The 15,751-nt window shown below is 35.3% G+C and overlaps 3 protein-coding genes across 5 annotated transcripts; 2 read left to right on the top strand and 1 right to left on the bottom strand.

Moving 5' to 3' along the window:
- Positions 1-64: 64 nt before the first annotated feature.
- Positions 65-4,055, top strand: LOC107266211 (vascular endothelial growth factor receptor 2). Its single transcript, XM_015736477.2, has 9 exons — positions 65-1,260; positions 1,326-1,548; positions 1,648-1,814; positions 1,911-2,154; positions 2,260-2,381; positions 2,448-2,544; positions 2,625-3,051; positions 3,129-3,421; positions 3,487-4,055. The coding sequence occupies exons 1-9, from the start codon at positions 1,022-1,024 to the stop codon at positions 3,964-3,966; spliced, it is 2,292 nt and encodes a 763-aa protein (XP_015591963.1). The 5' UTR covers positions 65-1,021; the 3' UTR covers positions 3,967-4,055.
- Positions 4,056-4,180: 125 nt separating this feature from the next.
- Positions 4,181-15,595, top strand: LOC107266213 (GPI transamidase component PIG-S). Of its 2 annotated transcripts, XM_015736480.2 has the most exons (10): positions 4,181-4,433; positions 4,512-4,594; positions 10,754-10,984; positions 11,391-11,588; positions 12,019-12,237; positions 12,451-12,639; positions 12,710-12,848; positions 14,442-14,595; positions 14,670-15,016; positions 15,110-15,595. In XM_015736480.2, exons 2-10 carry the CDS (start codon positions 4,552-4,554, stop codon positions 15,294-15,296), a joined length of 1,707 nt encoding a protein of 568 aa, XP_015591966.1. In that variant the 5' UTR covers positions 4,181-4,433; positions 4,512-4,551; the 3' UTR covers positions 15,297-15,595. The 2 variants fall into 2 exon arrangements, with proteins under 2 accessions (XP_015591966.1, XP_015591967.1); XM_015736481.2 differs by lacking the exons at positions 4,181-4,433; positions 4,512-4,594 and adding an exon at positions 8,624-10,671.
- Positions 4,612-12,279, bottom strand: LOC107266212 (protein I'm not dead yet). 2 transcript variants are annotated; one of them, XM_015736479.2, is made up of 10 exons: positions 8,191-8,552; positions 7,378-7,467; positions 7,180-7,294; positions 6,808-7,073; positions 6,599-6,713; positions 6,445-6,506; positions 6,247-6,372; positions 5,843-6,172; positions 5,347-5,725; positions 4,612-5,260 (listed from the first exon to the last, which is right to left on the bottom strand). In XM_015736479.2, exons 2-10 carry the CDS (start codon positions 7,446-7,448, stop codon positions 5,009-5,011), a joined length of 1,716 nt encoding a protein of 571 aa, XP_015591965.1. In that variant the 5' UTR covers positions 7,449-7,467; positions 8,191-8,552; the 3' UTR covers positions 4,612-5,008. The 2 variants fall into 2 exon arrangements, with proteins under 2 accessions (XP_015591965.1, XP_024939264.1); XM_025083496.1 differs by lacking the exon at positions 8,191-8,552 and adding an exon at positions 12,176-12,279 and having other exon boundaries at positions 5,009-5,260.
- Positions 15,596-15,751: the final 156 nt, after the last annotated feature.

The raw sequence follows: 15,751 nt of genomic DNA, 5'->3' as shown, positions 1-15,751 counted from the left end.
TCATTCTAATAAAATCACTTGTACAACAATTCAAAAGATTTCAATATTACTTGCTTAGATTTCAATTTTATTCCTATGACGCGACCGTTTACCGAGATCAGTTGTAAATTCAAGGATCATTTTTGAATTTACCTCATAAAAAGATCGACCTAATTATAAACTATATCTTACTGATTAGTAGTTTTGAAAACATCGGACATTTATCTTTTTAATACACCCACGTATAATGTAAAACAAAGATAACCCGTTATACCCACATAGCACGAACGTCCCTTGGACAGATAAACGATATACATATATATATTATGGTTCTTGGACGTTTCAGGAACGTGTATATTGTAGACGTCCAACATTATTTTGTGCTAGATGAGTCGTATATGAGATGAGCAGGCTGATCGACAAATTCGATGCTCATAGATTGCCTTAAATATTTGATATCAGATGATAAAAAATTAATTTAACCAAACATAACCTAACCTACTACTTTCAAAAATGCAATTAAATATTTATTTCAAAATGAATCTCATAAATTACAAAAATTTTAATGAAACCGAAATATCATTCTTATCAATTACCACGGTATTGGCGAGTCTTTTGTGCGGCAGTAGTTAAGTTATCAGATAAGATTTATCCAGATACGACGTAGTGGTCATTGCAGTAAACACGTAGTGCAATCTTAAAAGGATTTTATTTCAATTCTCTGTGCGCGAACAAAGTGAAATTATATTGCTGTCAATCGGCTTTGATAACTGACAAAGATTAAGGAAGCATAATGATTTTAATATACTCAATAACAATATATTCGCATAAATAAAAGAATAGTGTGACTAATAATGCGATTGCTATATGTTGATACTGATGTTGATTAAAAATAATAATAACAATAAGGAATAGAGAGATGTGATATGATTAAAGTGAATTTTACATAACAAGTTGATGAAGTATTACTTTGTTATTTCGTATGTATAATAATCACAAAAATGAATAACTCTTTTATGTAATTGATTTTCTTTAAAATGAGATGTCAGCGCATATCAAAATTAAAAGCTACACGGTTCGCCTTCTGTTAATTATTACAATCATAAATGTTACGAAAATATTTGGTAAAAATATCACTGAATCCGTCGGTCTACCTCATGATCTGACAGTAACTGTGTTTGAAGATGTTATCCAGGTTGAAGACAATTCCACGTATGAGTTATTAAAATTCAACGTTTCTTGGTTACCTCCAGAGAAGGGCAGGTTGCCATCTTCATACAGGTATTTCAATTGAGATTAATTTGTTTCAATAATCATTTTCTATTACTTAATATAAGCTCTTGCAGCGTTCTAATAACGACAGTCTCAAATGGCACCGAGGAAGAATCAGCAAACTGTCCCGAAGATTCTCTTTATTATACAACAAAGAACCGGAGTCAATTGAATGCACTACTTCCGGAAAATAGATTTATGTCGGTCATACCAGAAATTAATATTATACCAACCTGTACATACAGTATACAGGTTCATGCGAATCCTAGGAAAAATCCCAAATTAAAATCACCAACGGTCAGGATAAACAATATTCATACGCTTTAAATTTTTAAAGCCAAAATGTGTTGACAATTTAGAAATAAATTAATCAAAAACGGAAACCGGATGTTGCAGGTGATATACACAGTACCGGAATGCGTGGGGCATCAATGTAGCTGCATCAATTCTAGTTTATGGTTACCGATTCCTACTGTATTTGTTGAGAGACAAGAGGATGATAATATATTGATTAACTGGAATATCACTGTGAGAAATGCAAAGGTTACATTTTTCGTTATTAGGTATGTCATTCTGATAAGTCATTATCTCATGCACGTTATATCGATAAATAAGAGAGCCTATTAATGATTTTGATGAAAATTATACTTCTTTTTCAGTATCGGAGTACCATTGCTTACGTCAAAAAATGGTCTACCTGTATATAATACTACACGAATAGCAAGAATACCTTCAGAAAGTAATTCTTTCGTATGGAGAGTGCCGAAATATGATAAATTTAATCATTTTGGCGGCAAAGTCACTGTTGCCGTTGAAGATGAACATGGCTGTATTGGAACAGAGGGAATATTTCATGTCAATTCAATGATAAATAGAGATGACGCAAAACAGATCATAATAAAGGTGAGTCTGATTTTATGTTAAATCTCACATGAATTTTTGAATGAATACATTTATATCTTTGGATACATGTAAATATTAAATTAGTAATTTGGTATTTTATTACAGTGGATCGCCTTCACGGTGCTACTTGCCACCAGTGCAATGATTTTTGGAATTCTAATTTTCATCTGGTATCAAAATCGGGCACGATACAAACTCTTATTATTCTCAAATCGTGATACCAAGCGGTATGTTTTAACTATCAATCGACTAATTAATCTATATTTAAAAAATTTTTTTTTACTTTTCTGCAGAATTCAAGCTGTAAGAACAATTTCGAAACGGAGATCCGGCTGGGAAGAAACAATACTCAAAAATCGAAATATTTTGTACGTAGAACAAGAAGTGGAGGTTAGTATATTATATGAAATATCGCACCTCACAATATTATCAACAATTCAACATTTATTGACCATTATTTCTATACCTAGGAAGCCATGTGCAGAGGCGACGTGGACAAATTTGAAGTGTCTTACCAGCGCATAAAGTTTGTGCGTGAACTGGGCAAAGGTCAATTTGGTAAAGTGTATTTGAGTCATTTAATTGAATACAATGATGATTCTCTTGTTGCTGTAAAAATGTCACAATTCTCTGATCCCTCTAACGAGTGGGATGCCAGAAGTCAATTAATGGAAGAGATTTCAATAATGAAGGCTGCTGGAACGCATCCTCATCTTGTGAAACTTATCGGCTGTTGCACGTTACCCAATAATCCAGTATGCGTGATTCTGGAATATATGGAAAATGGGGATCTACTTGCCTATCTTCACCGCATGCGAGAAAGTTTAAGTAGTTTTAATGATGCGGATAGTTCCAAATCTTCACCGATTCACAGTCCTAGGCCAAGCATAACGGAAAGTAATAAAAATTGCATGCTTTTATCAGATGAGTATTGAAACAATTTGATTATTTATTTATAAACATTCTAATCGCAGCATTGTATACTACCCTGAGTAGCGAACCTCCTACAACTCCTACTTGTTTGACATTTTCGTCTAACTACACACCAAACAATAATTCGGATGCTGTACACAATTACGTAAATTTAAACGACGAAAAGGAAAGTTATCAAGCTCCAGGGATATCATCTAATACATTAGAAACGAATGAGTTTCTACGATTCGCCCTAGAAATTGCAAAAGGCATGGAACACCTAGAATCCAAAAGAATTACACATCGAGATTTAGCTGCAAGAAATATTTTACTCGATTCCAATTTAACGTTAAAGGTAACTATTCTTTGATAATTAAAGAAAAGCTTTTTTCACCAATTAAAAATATATCGTTATTTTAGATATCAGATTTCGGCTTATCACGAGATAGCCTATACGTCATGGGTAATGGTGCTGGAGGTGTACGAAGGCTTCCGGTTCGCTGGATGTCACCAGAAGCTCTACGTGAACGTGTGTTCTCCTCTAAGAGCGATGTCTGGTCATTTGGTGTCGTCATGTGGGAAATTGGCACGCTTGGAGCGCTTCCCTATCATGAGATTCGCGATGATCAATTTTTACAACATGTGTTGCGAAATGAAGGTCGTCTTGCCCGACCGCAAAGTGTTTCTTTTGAACTGTATGAAGTGATGCGATCCTGTTGGGCATCACGTGTTGAGCACAGACCCACATTTGGGCAACTAATTCATCATCTTCGTTCTCTTAGTGGATGTCCTTATTCAATATGGGGAAGGAACAACCCTTGTTACACTTCGTTACTTCCTACGAAACAGGAAATTCCTGATACTCCGCTTGATTCTTCATTTCTAGATACATTATGTTAAAGAAAGATTTGTCGGATTTTTTTGTTTTATTTTTATCTGAAAGAACTATGTAAAATGTATCATAATTCAAAATAAGTACCTAATATGAATATGGCTTATGTGTTTAGTTTCTTTTTTATTATATTGTATATGGATTATTACAGATAATATGACTAGATGTTTTTTACAAGTTCTCATTATTTTTTACTAATGCGTTTACGTAATATATCTTATCACTGTGGTACAATTTCAAACTAAAATTTGCCGGTAGTACCGTATTCACTAATGACAACCAACAGTCAATAAGAATACCTCAGTGAATATTGCTAAATATTTTCAAACATAGTGAATGTTTGAATTATAGTTAATTCATATAAATGATACTAAGTATAACTGCGACAGATTATTGTATTTTTCATAATTTCAATTCTCTTGGATCATTTGTAAGAGATAAATTCTCTGCTTTATGGAGAGGTTATGTTAAAGAAGTAAGATACATTTAACTCAATTATTTAAAAAGACCATCTAATTTGTGTAAGTTTCATTTGTAAATACGAACTTCCCAGTGAACTTTACTTGACAATAAGTTAACCAATATTCAGTGAAATGGAAGAGATTGATGTCATTGGTCATGACACATCTACAGACGGTAAGAAATTTGCTTCATTGTGTCTAATTATATATTTGTCTGTAATTATAGGGTTTCAAAATTGTTATTTATTTAAAGGTATGGTTATCGTTTGATTGTTGTTTGATGACAAAATATACTAATACCTTATTCATAGTTTACAATTCGTGCCATATCGCTTTGAGATAATTTTTATTCCTACAACATACTGCATACTTTAAAGTTTCTGATGCTTTTATTTTCATATAGTGTATTTTCTAACTCTAACATACCTTTATTACATATCTCGATATATGTGTATGTATGTACAAAACAATCTGTCATAATACTTTTAGGAGGAATGAAGAATACGAAGACCTTACTTATCTCTGTTTCAGTGGCTAATAAATTAAAAAATAAGTATAAGAAATTAAAAATAACTATTGCAAGAGATAACTAAACAGCCCACTCAGGAAATTCTGAGAGCTGGAAAACATAATTACCCCATGTAGGGAATAAAATAGTTGTAGTAACAAGGGTAATAATACTAGGACCTATACCAGCGATCATCAAATCTTTAGTTCTGATATGTCCAGCAGCACATGCAATTGCATTGGGTGGTGTTCCTGCAGGAAGGTGAAATGAAAATGAAGCACTCATAGTGCCTGGTACCAGCATATACATAGGATGTAATTTTATGGCCACACACTGAAAGATAAAAGTTCTAATTGAGCAAACGAAAAATACTTTGGTGTATAAATATAAAAAAGTCCATCCATAGCAGCAATACCTACCATTTCTACTAAAACTGGTATGACGATGTTTGCCACAGACACATTGGCAGTCATCTCTGTAAGAGTCTCTACAAGTAGACATGCAATAAATAAAATAATCACAGGGTTCAATGACTGCAGACCAATCAGTGCATTGCCCAACATTGTCGATAAACCAGAAGCTGTACTACCCGCTGCAATAGCAAATCCACCACCAAATATAAACAGCAAGTTCCAGTGCATATTCTGATGTATAAGCTTCCATGTTAACAGTCCAGACGAAGCCTTAGTAGGTCTCTTGCTGGGATCTTTACTGAAGCTATTGAGGAAATTCAGATTTGCCGGAAGTGCGAACAGAATGATCATTACAGCAATACCGGCTGTCGAGTCCTTCACAGCCCTAAAAAAAGAAGGACATTCAGTTATGCAAAGAAAGATCAATAAAGAAATCCGATTGTTTAAAAAATCGAACACAGAACATCATACACTCTGTTTCAATAGATGATACAAAGCTTACACGTCGGTTATATAATTCGGCCATCCTTTAACGAATCCAGGTTCCCGGAAAAACCAAAGAAAGATTACAGCTATAAAGAGTAAACCAACACAAGATTCGCCCCAAGTTATAGGTCCAAGTTCCTTGTATTTTTTCTCAATTACTGCAGTAGCCACGCGTTCACCTTCTTTCCCAATGTCTACGGCACGTGCCTCTTTACTGTTAGGCCTAAATAGGCCCATGTATAAAATCTGAAGCCAGATCCAGGTGAGAATGGACATTATAAGCATGGGTGGCACTGCATACATCATCCACGAAGAGAAGTTTATACCGGGACCATTTGGAAAACGTCTAGAACACAAAAATAATAAAAATGGAAGTTTTTATATAAAGACGTGTTAAGAATTTGATGATTGTCTACGTACGATTCGTAATATCCTTTTATTGACAAAGTAGTGCCGCTTCCCACAATAGTACCGATACCACCAATACTAGAGGCATAAGATGCTGCCAAATAATGACTAATGGTAATTGGCGTCGGTTTCTTTGAACTGCAATAATTAAAAGATCAATGAAATTAATGATGCAAATAAAAACATTAAACGACATAAACAATCACTTACGCTTCCTGTTCTTCTTCCTTACTTTCGTCATCGGTTGTGACAAATACGTTACCAAGGCCTTGCTGTAAGCAAAGCGATACGTGCCGCATCAAATCAGTTGTCAATTAATCCTATTTTGACTTGATAACTGCCGGTTCATTCGAATGAAACTTACTTTTTCCAGTTCCTCTAATACGCTCTGCACGATTGGAACCATCATGGCGGTAGCTGCAGTATTTGATATCCACATAGAAATAAACATAGTCACAAAGAACAATCCAAAGCTCAAACTGAAAAGAAAAAATGGCGAATGGACCATTTCAGATTAGTAATAAGCTATGCACAGTTCTCTTAATTCCCCTAATTACAATTACACCTGCATACCGTCTATGACTGCAACCAATCAGCTTGATTATCCACAGTGCTACTCGCATGTGTAATCCTGAAGTCTGAATTGCAATTGCTATAGCTAAACTAGCAATAAACATCATTGCTGTGTCATTCATGTAACATAAGGTGGTCGCGGCAGTGCTCAGTATACCCAACAATGGATAAAGTACAATCGGTATTACAGAAGTGACAGCCAATGGTAGAACTTCGGCAATCCAATAACACGCCATTATCAGAAGAACATAAAGACAGCGATACATCTGTTGGAAATTTTAAAATTGATATAAAAATAAGTCACAGTGCCAATTAATTAGGACAATTAAGAAATTTTTCGTAAAATTTACAACAATTGTAATATCCACTTACCGTGTTGTTGTTCAAGATAATAAGAGGAAGAAAAATAATCGGGACTAATATCAAAAACAACGAGCGCCAATAAATTCGTAAAAATCTTCCGAGTAATTGAAAGCATGATTCTCCCCTAAGAAATAATTATTTAATTAATTGATTATCTTCTTATTTTTCGTTTATTAATCGAATGTGGTACTATAATATTTCACTCACTTCAGCGGCGATTTCATTTCTGGTTGAGAGTCTTCTACGTTGAAGTCATCGACTTTTGTTACCATTGTCATGATACTTTGACTCGTCAGACTGAAATCATAAATATTTTAAATAGACTCTAGCAAAGCGCCTTGACCATCGCTATTGCGTTCAAGCGTCACCGTTGCTCTCATTTGTGCTGTGAACTCGGGTCATTGTAAAATCAAACTTCAGTTGCACAACATCTATCGAGTTACTACAATGAAATTATTTCAACGTGTAACACAAGAAGCTCATCCACATGGGTTATTGTGAAATCACTTAACTCACAATTGTTGATTTTAGTCAGAACAATGTACTATTCAATCGGCATTACTATGGACAGTCCATTAATTAAATTTAAATTTCAATAATGAACTCTTAATTGTCTACCCAATAGCTTTTGGGAAAAAATACTAACACTTGAAAAAAAAAAATAGTACTCCAGTTATCCCTGGATATGATACCCGATTAATAATTTGATCATTTATATGGGTCATTCTTATGAAGACATCTTTACACTCAAAGAGAGTTTTGAATTAGACAAGAGTATGAAATGTTTTTGCTAAAATTTGAAACTCATTAAAAATTAAGATTTACCTATACTTCTCAAAATGTTGTAATCTTTATCACTTTCACATTTACATAAAAAATAGATAAGTATTCTGTAGTATAGACAACGTTCATTACGTGAGTTCGATAATGGATATCAGTTTATAGTGAAGAGTTGTTATTGTTATTGCATGAAAGTTATTAAATAAATACACAAATATTTGCGTTAAACATTATTCGCACCTGTTAAAAATATATCAATCCAGTTATGGACCTTCCTAGCTATACCAAATCCTAGGTCTCGAGTCTTCTTCCTCTAGAGCGCCAATGGGGAACCAAACGATCAATGACCCTGAAGATTCTCAGAGACGCGGAAGTGAAGTCTGCCGAAGTTCTTCGACGGGATGAACGAGATGGTGAAGCAGAATTAAATGTCCGACACCCAGTCGTTCTCCACAGACTGAGGATTGTACCGAGACCGGAGTATCGTATAATTCAGCTTTACCCACTCCCTTAATACAACCCCCCTACATATCGCCCACTCCATATGTCATTTCCACCTCCAAGGAACCAATGAGTTCGCAGCTCAATGACTATTAAGTATGCTATCACACAAAAAAAAATTAATCGACAAATATCATCTCGAATTGATGTAACAACACATATACTATTACCTCGAAAAAGTTCAGAAGAGAAGAAGTCATTTTGAAATTTCAAATTTTTCAAGCGTCGTTAATTTTTTACTACCTCAGTGGAATGTGAAGGTGGTCATTCTGGGTCAAATTGAGCCAAGCAATTTACAAACGGTTGCCGTGTCAACAATAATTTTTCGATTGATCTATAAAATTTCTGAAATATACTGCAAAACAAAGATCCATTGCGCCGACAGAAGAAATGTAATATTAAATTGTCAAAAAAAAAAACATCAGGGTTGCAGTACAGAAAGAAATGCTCTATTTACAAAAGAAAAATTATACCTTTTCTGTTGATGAATATTTATCCAAAAAATGTACAGTCCATACGTATAAAATTTTGTAATTATAGAAAAACAGTCTTGAGTAGCTATCAGGGTTAACTGTATTGTCCGATCGAAAAATCCCGTTTCTTGGTTTTCAAGTCGACGCACGGGTCATTTTGACCTGTGTGACCACGAAGTGTTAAGCAATATATTTTTTTTATATTTCCGGTTTAATGCCCCATTTATCATGGTCACGATACTTCCATTGTATTCTAATTCGTTCAATCCCCTTTAGTCCGTTCGTCAACATTAACAGAGTTTTATTCATATTCATTAAATCTTTTTGACACACGAATTCTTCAGTGCGTAGCTAAATCCCGTATCATACTCGTGGTACAATCGATTCTAATCCACGAAGCAATTAAGAAGTTGATGAGGTGAGAATCGCCTGCTCAAGTTACAAAAATCTAGATGGCCATATATCACGGTTATCGCGATGATTGCTACCTAGTAATAATAACGTGATAAATAGCCGAAGATTCATTAACATCGATGCTGCTGCCTTCCGACTCTCTCATGATATTCTCTCTTAAGTTCAGAAGAGGATCGCAGTCTCGAGCAACATTGCATTTAATGGCAGCCATGACATCTTAATTGGATGCATGCACCATGTCCGCAATGTCGCGACAGTCGTGCGTTGGCTTTTACGCGAAAATAGACGTCAACAATGTCCAACGCTCGTACGATAGTTCTGTAGTCGATATAGACATTTAACCCTATTTTCACAGCGTACGAAAACGTTGAAGCTACTAGCAATCTATCATTCAATTCTCAATGGACTTGAATTTCTATCGATGAACAATGGAAAATCCTTTGTTAATATTTTATATTCGAAAAAAAGATATTTTTTTCTTTGTCTTTCTTTCCTGACAGGATATAATCCAGTCATAAATCCTTGGATATGCGGGATTAGTTATTTTTCTGTTTTTTATCTACAGTTTTGAAATTCTCTCGAACCGTTTTTACTCGTGGGATTTGAGGCCCCTCGTTTTATTAATATTTTTAGCCATAATTGAATACAACAAATAATATGCTCTTAGCCAAGCCTCTAATAGAAATAACTCTCAAGTACGTATGAATGCGTAAACATATGCGCATTTGCTCCCATAGGCATACGAGCTCTTCTCAAATGCGCTTGACGTATACACAATGTGTATCATGATTAACGCATGTTGCACAATACAAAATTTATTTAGGTTTACAAAGTCTGTGTTTTTTCAAATAAATTGACATTTAAGGCAATCGCTCTTCGTGGTACTGAAAATGTAGTAAAAGTGTAGCGAGCTTGTTGGGTATAATATGAATGTCATAAACTGTGTAATGAACATTATGATAAATCTAATCTAACTCGCGTGTGATATCTTGAAAAAAAACATAATTTATCTTAATCGGATTAAAAAGCTAATTATTAAATTGTCAAAAACGCTCATCCTGTTGATCATTTTAAAACTACTCATATTATCGTGGTAGATACAGCTTTAATATAGTGTTATCTAATTTCTTAAGTGTTACAATTTTCTGTTGATATTGCAGAACTCGACCTTTTGACGTTATCAAATCAGAAATTTGAATAGTGCGAATTAATTTTGGGGAAAAATTATTTTAAGCATCGATTATTCTACGCTTGACTTTTTTTCATAGTTTTGTGAACACGTTACACGCGATGTGTTCTACTCGCGACAACTGTCAGCTTCCGGTATACAATGGTATCTCGTAGCGAAATTCACATTAATCCATTAAAATTTTCAGCTTCCCGTTTCTTCATTCTCGGCACTCTTAATGTTTCAGAGAAGTACAGGCTATACGCCAGTCTCTCCTTTGCTGTTTTACTTTTGGGGGTTGGTGTGCCACTTTGGTGGTACACTACGGCAGTACCACGAGTCCCACTTCCCTATTCGGGAATCGCCCGATTGTCCGACTTGGATATGAGAATCAGCACGAGAATCATTGTGGCGACTTTCGCTCGTGAGAACGGAGAACTTTTGGCTGATGAGGTCCGCGCGTTCTTTGCAGATGCTGGTAAGACGTAGGGACTGTATAGAGGATTGTTTGTTGCCCCCTGTTACGTCCATTGACGCAATTGTACGATATATTAGCTCTCTTACAGACCTTCGTACTAAAATATTCTTGCACGTCGTACAAGACAAAATGAAATTAAAAAAATAACATCTGACAAATAATAACGATTCAAGTGTTATTTGTTTGATCGCGATTATTAATTTTAATCGATTATTAAATTCCCATTTGAATCGAAGTACGCAAAATATTAGTCAAAATACTATAAGATTTTGAATGTGCAGCACAGGGGAAGTAAACGAAATAGAATTAATTTTTATTTTTTTTTTATTTTAATTTTAGGTTTATTTCTAATTATTAATGAGCTGTGTATCCTTGAATTTGTTATTTTTGTGCTCTCTTTTCTTAGAGGTTTTGAAAGTTGACGTGGATCACCAAGTAATATCCAGCAATTTGGTATCTAGAGCGTACACGACTCATGACCTGGAAAAGGTCGCTGCAACGTTTGACCTGAAGGTCGGTGAATTACTGCTACTAGAAGCGGCAAATTTGAAAGAGGATATTCTGGTTGGTTCAAGAAGAACTATTTATTTCTCTAAAACAAGTGGTGAGATAATTTTACTTCTACATAGAACACTAAAAATCTAAATATAGAAAATAACTAAACTTCTATTATTTTTATGCGCGAAGCTTGTGCTTACTACATACAGATGACATATCAGTCGTATATTCTGCGTTATGCAAAAAAAATCCAAAAGAAAACGCCGTCCAGCAAAATTAGTGGCGCTGATAGAATTCACTTGAACAACGATACATGCTCTGATATTAGATCTGTGTGTGTACACATATAGCCAATATAATTATGCTTTAATAAAAATCACTGTGATAAATTATAAATTTACGTTGTGTAAAAATATTGTAATATATCCATGACCTTGATACTTTTTTCTAATCTGATTTAGTTAAAACTGTGATAATTGGATTATCCTAGCAGATTAATTGGACAAATCAAGTAAGATTTCACTTTCACATCTTAGGTGGGGCTGAACTAGTACAAATACTCTCCCAATGGATATTACGTGATAAATCATTAGCCTTGACGAAAAATGCCCTAGCCGAACCTACGTTGTATAGCTTGGACGAAGAGAACAGAAGACGCTTCCCAGCCAGTGCAGCATACGACGTTCTACTCACTTTAGTGAATCCTGATCCAGAGAGCTTGAAGATTGATTGGAATTTGCCAAGAGTGATCGATGGTGAATACCACATAGTGATTAAATCTTTCATTAATTGAAACACCTAATAACGAGTGAGATGCTTTTCTACTGTTATGAGGAACCAAAAATGTGTGGCTTCTAAGTATGATGAGAATCTCTTGTGCGCACGCGCAGTCTATAAAAAGAATAACTGCAACCGTCATTGCACTATGACTGATTCACATTGAGCAAAATGAATATTCTGCCTTTCAGAGTACATAGAGCCGTTCCTCGAAGGATTGTCATTAATTGCCAATTTTTCAATTAAGTCCCAATGGCTTTATCTACTTCCGTTAGACGTTACTCCAAAGCAAGTTCCTGACAGCAGTCCCTTGGGTAGACATTACGCTCTACCGGAAAATGTGCTACCGCAGCTTGTAACGCCTCTTGAAAAAAAGTTAGGTAAATGTACCTTATAACGATTTCATTATGGAAGTAATTGACTACAGAGACTTTTCAAATGTATTTACAGCGTCCCAGGTTAGTCTTCATCCTTGTATTAACTTAGTGGTGTACACAGTACCCTGCGACAAGGCACCGTTACATATCTACACCCGCACTGGACATAGATCAAAATCAGCCAGTAACGTTGAAGCGTTTCTTTCACCAAGGTGAAACATTATTTTTTCTAATGCTGGCATACTTCCTAATATAGTCTCAGTAGATCATGTATAATTGAGCGGCCGGATTCCATACAGGCTCAATGCTCGGACTCAGTCCCCTCCATAGCGCTATACGTACCAAATGCGGAAATTTTACTGTAAAATTCTAAAGTTGAAATTTCCCTATACAAAAAATACTAGCGTCTCCAGCTTGATTGGGTGCACATTTTTTGTATTGGAATATATATACATATATAAATAGCTAGGATTGTTAGTTTTCTTTAAAAAAAATTGAAAACTTGTTTCTTCGGCGATTAAGAAAATCAATGTTTTTTTATATTCAACTCCCGACCACTTCGTTAATAATTGATCGATCGTTTCGATTCTTTTTTCTCCAAGCAGACGATACTCTAGCGATAACGACAGTATCATTACTTGAACGAAAAATTTTTTTTTTATTTACAATTATTTACTTCCCATCTCGTTTCGCTGACAATTGAATCTCAATACTTCGATCGAAAACCCGTAGCGACGAAGTTTTTCGAAACGTGAAATTGCACATATATATTCAGGGGCCTCAAGGCCTCAGGAAGCTTTTTGGAAAGTTTCAGCTGAAAAAGTTGAAAATTGAAGCTTCTACGTTTGATTGTTCACAATTGCGCTAGAGCGCTGGTGAGGGTGCGAAAGACTCACCGACAAAGGCTCACCGACTTTGCAGCGGAGTGACAAAGACGAAAGATGCTCTGGCTTGTTTTCATCGCAAACGTAAAAATTTATGAATTTTCAATAAATTTTCTTACATTTTTGTTTGCCGCAGTAAAGGATTACTGGTAAAACAGTGCATTAGAGCCATGGTTAATCAAAGAACGTTAGAATATTACAGTTTCTTCATTGCACTGAAGAATGAGTTTGTAAAATATAATTCATAAAAGGCGTTAAAAAAACAAAATAGACCATTGGAATAAATTCTTATGATTCTTATACTTTCTTATACTCTCAACTTTCTCAGCTGAAACTTTCCAAAAAGCTTCCTGAGGCCTTGAGGCACATGAATATACGTGCAATTTCATGTTTTGAAAAACTTCGTCGCTACGGTTTTTCGATCGAAGTTTTGAGATTCAATTGTCAGCGAAACGAGATGGAAAGTAAATAATTGTAAATAAAAAAAAGCTTTTCCGTTCAATTAATGATACTGTCTTCATCGCTAGAGTATCGTCTGCTTGGAGAAAAAAGAATCGAAACGACCGATCAATTATTAACGAAGTGGTCGGGAGTTGAATATAAAAAAACATTGATTTTCTTAATCGCCGAAGAAACAAGTTTTCAATTTTTTTAAAAGAAAACTAACAATCCTAGCTATTTATATATGTATATATATTCCAATACAAAAAATATGCACCCAATCAAGCTGGACACGCTAGTATTTTTTGTATAAGGAAATTTCAACTTTGAAATTTGACAGTAAAGTTTCCGCGTTCGGTAAGTATGGCGCTATGGAGGGGACTGAGTCCCAGCGTTGAGCCTGTTATGGAATCCGGCCGCTCATTTATGCTATTCCATAATAAGGACTATTGTCACCATTACTATGTGATGTATTTACAGATGGGGTGGTGTGGTAATATCTAATCCGCCATTAGAAGTTTGTGAAGAGGCAATAACCAAGAATAAGGAAACCGTTGTGGTTATGCCTGAAGGAGGAACGATTATGGGAGTGTTCCTGGCCCAGCTAAGACTTCTCTTAGGCATACCTGATGCGGTAAGCTTTGTCTCATTGATAAAACCAATTGTCAGTAGTAATAAATTAACGCAAATTGTTGTTTTTATCGTTAGAATCCGATCAAGGGTGCCGCTTTGGTACAGTTAGAAAATTCTAAACCCCGCGATTGGGAATTTGACGCCCTCCTGCGAATCCGCACCATAGAACAGCTGACCTCAGCGAAGTTGACGCTACAGTCGTTGTCCCAACTCCTGAAGGAGATCAGTAGTATCGTTATCACAGAGACAGTGGGTAATCGTATAAAGAGTGCCCTTGATCTGGTGGAACGTTCTGCCGAGTTACTGGAACGTGGACATCTTGTTCAAGGATTCCTCTTGAGCAAAGAAGCCTTCGTCACGGCGGAAGCTGCCTTTACCGATCCGTCGCTTCTTGCTCTCCTTTATTTTCCAGAGGATCAAAAGTCAGTGACCTTTAACATTAGATTTACTATCTCAAACTCTTTAATGTCACGCGTGTTCTTCACTTTTCTCTTATTGTACATTTATCATTTCAGATATGCCGTATACGTTCCATTGTTCCTGCCGATAATGATACCGGTTCTATTATCATTGAAAAATATATATCGATACTTTTTTGAAAAAAAAGTGAACGGCGACATGGGGAAGGAAGAAGAGACATTAGTGGAGGATTCCGAAAAAATCAAGAAAAATGAAGAAAATGTTAAATTAAAAACTGGTTAATTTTTTTCTAGTTAGGATTTTCACGGTCTAACCAATCCCGTAAAAACATGATCGATAGTACAGAGTGACATTTTCCTTATCACAGTAGAGTGTCTCGCAGCCTATATTCTCGTAGCTCAAAGATTACCTGTGGTGGGAATCTGAGCACTGTCAATGGCACTTCACTTAGTTTAAATACTTTCATATTACGTAATTTGTGAGGAACTCCACTGTATTTGCTATACCGTTCAAGGTATCGTTGGATTGGAATAAAAATTTAAAATCATAAGAAATTCAATTAAAGGAATTTGTAAAACAAATTTATACGCTTTTTTTTGTAATCGGGCTAGAACGTGGAAGAGGAAATATGATAAGAGCGTCACTCAGGATTACTGTAGAAATTAAATAACTCCTCGCATTTTTTTTTGTTTTCTTTATACTCTGTAAACTTCACTTCGAATCCGATTTTATCCTAC

The sequence above is a fragment of the Cephus cinctus genome, unplaced genomic scaffold (assembly GCF_000341935.2).
Source record: "Cephus cinctus unplaced genomic scaffold, Ccin1 Ccin1_scaffold0306, whole genome shotgun sequence".
In the NCBI taxonomy this organism is placed as follows: domain Eukaryota; kingdom Metazoa; phylum Arthropoda; class Insecta; order Hymenoptera; family Cephidae; genus Cephus; species Cephus cinctus.
The sequence above is the reverse complement of the archived record's forward strand: the minus strand, read 5'-3'. Positions and strand labels throughout refer to the sequence as shown.